Source organism: Palaemon carinicauda, chromosome 22 (assembly GCF_036898095.1).
Source record: "Palaemon carinicauda isolate YSFRI2023 chromosome 22, ASM3689809v2, whole genome shotgun sequence".
Lineage (NCBI taxonomy): Eukaryota > Metazoa > Arthropoda > Malacostraca > Decapoda > Palaemonidae > Palaemon > Palaemon carinicauda.
The window spans coordinates 115,954,151-115,961,450 of NC_090746.1; the positions used below are offsets into that span (position 1 = coordinate 115,954,151).

At 35.5% G+C, this 7,300-nt stretch overlaps 1 protein-coding gene across 1 annotated transcript in view; it reads right to left on the reverse strand.

Moving 5' to 3' along the window:
- Positions 1–587: 587 nt before the first annotated feature.
- Positions 588–7,300, reverse strand: part of LOC137616712 (adenylate cyclase type 2-like) — a 95,027-nt gene continuing 88,314 nt past the window's right edge. The window contains 2 exon segments of the mRNA XM_068346714.1: positions 588–1,746; positions 3,252–3,376. Of these exon segments, the coding sequence (XP_068202815.1) occupies positions 943–1,746; positions 3,252–3,376 (929 nt within the window). The 3' untranslated portion in view covers positions 588–942.

Genomic DNA, 7,300 nt, shown 5'->3' on the forward strand with positions numbered 1-7,300 from the left:
GATAATTTATAAATTTTCTCAATATAAATTCGGAAAAACTTCTAGGCATGCTGGGGATAATTTAGGATGGCCGGGTCTACCTGTGTAACTCCTTTCTCAATCGGAATTTTCTCACTATTTCTAAGTAGTTTTAGGATTGCTGTACTTCCTGTATAGATATCTTCAGGTGTTCTAACATAAGATTCATCTAGATTCCTTGTTTTTGAAGTGCTTTCATTACTGCTGAAGTTTTGGCAGAATCAAACGCCTTTTCGTAGTCTATAAATGCCATACATAGTGGTTTGTCATAATCGGTTGATTATTCCGTTAGCTGGTTAATAACATGGACATGAACAGTTGTCGAATGCTCGTTTCTATATATATGGTATATATGCATACAGTTCATGTGTATATGTATGTATGTATATATATAAATAAGTCAAATATAAACCATACATAACGATAGAGGCAATATTCATACATGATCCCATTGAAGTAATGTATTAATGAGACATAATATACTTATTTTGGATTTCATCAGTTGAGTCATCAAGGCTATAATATAAAATCCCTATAGGAGTAATTAGGCTATAGTTTCCTCTTCCAGGTTCTCTATTATTGGCTGGCAAAATAAATACTTTGTATAACACGTACAATATATATTGCTTAAATTAAGAGTAAAGTAACCTAATATAAATGTTAATGATTTTTAAGAGGATCGTGGAAATAAACCGTTGCTTAAGGAAAAATATGATTGTAAAAATTGGTGAATGTCTTTCAACATCTAGACAATTTCAACAATGTCTCATTTAATTTTGAATTATTGTCGATCAGTAGAATTCTATTCCAAAGAAAAAACATAGATATATTAATTTCATGATAGATTATTGTGACATTACACTATGAAGGCAATGTTTACTGGAATACGATACATCTTCAGTGGGCAATAAACTACACTAATTATCAAGACCTATCAACCGTTTCCTCGGTTGAGGATTTATTTATATCTGCGGGACAATAAGATTTTATATTAATTCTCCCCTCTTCAACAACTTCAGACGATGACGAACACAATTCTCCTCCATGAAGGTGATCATCCGCAACCCCGTTAGGCTTATGTTGCACAGGTTCCGATTCACCGTTCCCCAAGGTGGATTGGTGGATGGAATTCAATTCTACGTGATCTGCCCTTTCAGCGTATGTAGGCAGCTTAGGCCGAGCAATCCTCTGTTCTACCACTGACAATATGGTGGCGTTTTGTTCCAGAAGCTTGCCCTTTTCTTCTTCTGCCTGTGAAGATTGTTGGAAACGGGGACTCTGGTCATCAGTAGACTTAGGGTCGTTGATAGACCGAATTGAACTGGTAGGTGACGACGCCTTCCCCTCTGAATCTAAACTATTGTCCCTCAGTTTCTTTATCACCTTTAGCACTGAAATGGAGTCAACCAAAGGAACAGAATTCCTTGCCTTGTTAATCTCAAGGCTTCCACGACGAGGGTTCAGTAGCAGTTTTAGTGAATTCAAACTCAGCTGACTGCTTCTTCTTCTCTCACGTTTTTCAGAGTCACACTGAACCTCAACATGGTTATAATAAAAACTGCTGGGGTTATTATTATCGTAAAAGGCTGTAGTTTCTTCTGAATGTGGCACATCGGCTGGATTTACAAAGTAGGTCACCATGGGACCTTTGCCTTTGACGTAAATCTCCCCACGACACTCAACGCTCCATCCTAAATCTTGTAGGATTTTGGCCACGTCCGAAGTCACCTGTAAGGATAGGAGACACAAATTGTTATATTTTCCTTTTATTGAATTTTCAGAGCTACTGAGAATTAGTGTTATAAAAGTTATTCTTTAATTATATATTACTGATTAATAAGGAAAAAAAGAACAAGAATGACTGTATAAGTTGCTGAAAAAACGACAACTTAGTCAAGCTGCTTGGTTATGAACGAAGGAAAAAATGAAAGCGCTGGGTGATCTGAATGCTAAAGTTATCGATGAAGAGAGAGGTGAAATGGTAAGTAAGTTATGAACGAAGGAAAGAATGAAAGCGCTGGGTTATCTGAATGCTAAAGTTGTCGATGAAGAGAGATGTGAAATGGTAAGTAAGTTATGAACGAAGGAAAGAATGAAAGCGCTGGGTGATCTGAATGCTAAAGTTATCGATGAGGGGAGAGGTGAAATGGTAAGTAAGTTAGGAACGAAGGAAAGAATGAAAGCGCTGGGTGATCTGAGTGCAAAAGTTGTCGATGAAGAGAGAAGTGAAATGGTAACTAAGTTATGAACGAAGGAAAGAATGAAAGCGCTGGGTGATCTGAATGCTAAAGTTGTCGATGAAGAGAGAGGTGAAATGGTAAGTAAGTTATCAACGAAGGAAAGAATGAAAGCGCTGGATGATCTGAATGCCAAAGTTGTCGATGAAGAGAGAGGTGAAATGGTCAGTAAGTTATCAACGAAGGAAAGAATGAAAGCGCTGGATGATCTGAATGCAAAAGTTGTCGATGAAGAGAGAGGTGAAATGGTAAGTAAGTTATCAACGAAGGAAAGAATGAAAGCGCTGGATGATCTGAATGCGAAAGTTGTCGATGAAGAGAGAGGTGAAATGGTAAGTAAGTTTGTCTTAAAGTTGCTGATCAATGAAAAAAAATATTGTGGGACAGACATTAAGCAATGTTTACTTTTTATATACTGTTAAAAAAGAAAATTATTTGACCTCATGAGGATAGATGGATAGATATAAGGAATTTGGGATATATGGTCTGGTATTGGTACTGGGGAGCCCATTCAGTGCTGGGGTTGGAAAGGAAGATGGAAGAAAGGAAATGGGAAGCGAAGCAAAGCAGAAAGTTAAAAGATGGGTGCATCTAAAGGCCGAAGGGAGGCAGCACAAACTCTTTGGTAATCCTTGAAGACAGGGAAAGGTGTATAACTTATTTGTAAAGGTGTCGACACACTACTGGTGAGAACTTTTGTGTTAGTGTGAGTCATCCATTAAAGGACGAATGATGCAGTGTTTTTCTGTTATTTATTTCTTGTTGAATTTCTATAAGCATCCCCTCAATTAGGAACGCCCCCTATCGCTAAAATAAGATCGGATTTAGCAGTTAGATATGACTAAGTTAAAACTATGTCTCCACTATATTTTGAATATAATCATCCAATTGTTATACCAGTTCCATAACAAATAAGTGCTTCATCAAATCTCTCTCTCTCTCTCTCTCTCTCTCTCTCTCTCTCTCTCTCTCTTATATATATACATGCGAACTTACATGAATTTTCCCCTCCTCTCCAGTATAATCCATCCTTGAGGCAACATTAACTGTGTTTCCCCAAATGTCATACATGGGTTTATGAGCTCCAACCACTCCTGCAATCACTGGTCCCACGTCTATTCCTGTAAGGGAAAGAAAGAAGATGCAGTAAAGAAACATAATAACTAATCTAAAGATAATCAAAGATAACGCGTTCGATAAATGAAAACATTGTCAGAGAAACAGTCGAAAAATTATAGAGCAATAAACTCAATTGCATTAAAATACGAAAGGCATACAACGGAATCGAGAAATAAACTCAATGAAATTAAAATACGAAAGCCATACAGCTGAGATTCGAGCAATAAACTCAATGACATTAAAATACGCAAGGCATACAACTGAGAATCGAGCAATAAACTCAATGGCATTAAAATATACGAAAGGCATACAACTGAGAATCGAGCAATAAACTCAATGACATTAAAATACGAAAGGCATACAACGGAATCGAGAAATAAACTCAATGAAATTAAAATACGAAAGCCATACAGCTGAGATTCGAGCAATAAACTCAATGACATTAAAATACGCAAGGCATACAACTGAGAATCGAGCAATAAACTCAATGGCATTAAAATATACGAAAGGCATACAACTGAGAATCGAGCAATAAACTCAATGACATTAAAATACGAAAGGCATACAACGGAATCGAGAAATAAACTCAATGAAATTAAAATACGAAAGCCATACAGCTGAGATTCGAGCAATAAACTCAATGACATTAAAATACGCAAGGCATACAACTGAGAATCGAGCAATAAACTCAATGGCATTAAAATATACGAAAGGCATACAACTGAGAATCGAGCAATAAACTCAATGACATTAAAATACGAAAGGCATACAACGGAATCGAGAAATAAACTCAATGAAATTAAAATACGAAAGCCATACAGCTGAGATTCGAGCAATAAACTCAATGACATTAAAATACGCAAGGCATACAACTGCGAATCGAGCAATAAACTCAATGACATTAAAATACGAAATGCATACTACGGAATCGAGAAATAAACTCAATGAAATTAAAATACGAAAGCCATACAGCTGAGATTCGAACAATAAACTCTATGGCATGAAAATACGAAAGGCATACAGCTGAGATTCCAGCAATAAACGCAATGGCATTAGAATATGAAAGGTATACAACTGAGAATCGAGCAATAAACTCAATGGCATAAAAATATATGAAAGGCATACAACTGAGAATCGAGCAATAAACTCAATGACATTAAAATACGAAATGCATACTACGGAATCGAGAAATAAACTCAATGAAATTAAAATACGAAAGCCATACAGCTGAGATTCGAACAATAAACTCTATGGCATGAAAATACGAAAGGCATACAGCTGAGATTCCAGCAATAAACGCAATGGCATTAGAATATGAAAGGTATACAACTGAGAATCGAGCAATAAACTCAATTGCATTAATATACGAAAGGTATACAACTGAAAATCGACTAACAAACTCAATGGCATTAGAATATAAAAGGCATACAACTGAGAATCGAGCAATAAACTCAATGGCATTAATATAAGAACGGTATACAACTCAAAATCAAGCAATAAACTCAATGGCATTAAAATACGAAAGGTATACAACTGAAAATCGGGCAGTAAACTTAATGGCATTAGAATATGAGAGGTATACAACTGAGAATCGAGTAATAAAGTCAATGGCATTCATATACAAAAGGCATACAACTGAGAATAGAGCAATAAACTCAATGGCATTAAAATACGAAAGGTATACAACTGAGAATCGAGCAATAAACTCAATGGCATTAGAATATGAAAGGTATACAATAGAGAATCGAGCAATAAACTCAATGGCATTAGGATACGAAAGGTATACAACTGAGAATCGAGCAATAAACTCAATGGCATTAAAATACGAAAGGTATACAACTGAAAATCGGGCAGTAAACTTAATGGCATTAGAATATGAGAGGTATACAACTGAGAATCGAGTAATAAAGTCAATGGCATTCATATACAAAAGGCATACAACTGAGAATAGAGCAATAAACTCAATGGCATTAAAATACGAAAGGTATACAACTGAAAATCAGGCAGTAAACTTAATGGCATTAGAATATGAGAGGTATACAACTGAGAATAGAGCAATAAACTCAATGGCATTAAAATACCAAAGGTATACAACTGAGAATCGAGCAATAAACTCAATGGCATTAGAATACGAAAGGTATACAACTGAGAATCGAGCAATAAACTCAATGGCATTAGGATACGAAAGGTATACAACTGAGAATCGAGCAATAAACTCAATGGCATTAGGATACGAAAGGTATACAACTGAGAATCGAGCAATAAACTCAATGGCATTAGAATTATGAGAGGTATACAACTGAGAATCGAGCAATAAACTCAATGGCATTAGAATTATGAGAGGTATACAACTGAGAATCGAGCAATAAACTCAATGGCATTAGAATTATGAGAGGTATACAACTGAGAATCGAGCAATAAACTCAATGGCATTAGAATACGAAAGGTATACAGCTGAAAATCGACTAACAAACTCAATGGCATTAGAATTATGAGAGGTATACAACTGAGAATCGAGCAATAAACTCAATGGCATTAGAATTATGAGAGGTATACAACTGAGAATTGAGCAATAAACTCAATGGCATTAGAATTATGAGAGGTATACAACTGAGAATCGAGCAATAAACTCAATGGCATTAGAATTATGAGAGGTATACAACTGAGAATCGAGCAATAAACGCAATGGCATTAGAATACGAAAGGTATACAGCTGAAAATCAACTAACAAACTCAATGGCATTAGAATTATGAGAGGTATACAACTGAGAATCGAGCAATAAACTCAATGGCATTAGAATTATGAGACGTATACAACTGAGAATCGAGCAATAAACTCAATGGCATTAGAATACGAAAGGCATACAACTGAGAATCCAGCAATAAACTCAATGGCGTTAGAATACGAAAGGCATACAGCTGAGATTCCAGCAATAAACGCAATGGCATTAGAATATGAAAGGTATACAACTGAGAACCGAGCAATAAACTCAATTGCATTGATATACGAAAGGTACACAACTGAAAATCGACTAACAAACTCAATGGCATTAGAATATAAAAGGCATACAACTGAGAATCGAGCAATAAACTCAATGGCATTAATATAAGAACGGTATACAACTCAAAATCGAGCAATAAACTCAATGGCATTAAAATACGAAAGGTATACAACTGAAAATCGGGCAGTAAACTTAATGGCATTAGAATATGAGAGGTATACAACTGAGAATCGAGTAATAAAGTCAATGGCATTAATATACAAAAGGCATACAACTGAGAATAGAGCAATAAACTCAATGGCATTAAAATACGAAAGGTATACAACTGAGAATCGAGCAATAAACTCAATGGCATTAGAATACGAAAGGTATACAATAGAGAATCGAGCAATAAACTCAATGGCATTAGAATACGAAAGGTATACAACTGAGAATCGAGCAATAAACTCAATGGCATTAGAATACGAAAGGTATACAATAGAGAATCGAGCAATAAACTCTATGGCATTAGAATACGAAAGGTATACAATAGAGAATCGAGCAATAAACTCAATGGCATTAGAATATGAGAGGTATACAACTGAGAATCGAGCAATAAACTCAATGGCATTAGAATACGAAAGGTATACAGCTGAAAATCGACTAACAAACTCAATGGCATTAATATACGAAAGGTATACAACTGAAAATCGACTAACAAACTCAATGGCATTAGAATACGAAAGGTATACAACTGAGAATCGAGCAATAAACTCAATGGCATTAGAATACGAAAGGTATACAACTAAGAATCGAGCAATAAACTCAATGGCATTAGAATACGAAAGGTATACAATAGAGAATCGAGCAATAAACTCAATGGCATTAGAATATGAGAGGTATACAACTGAGAATCGAGCAATAAACTCAATGGCATTAGAATAC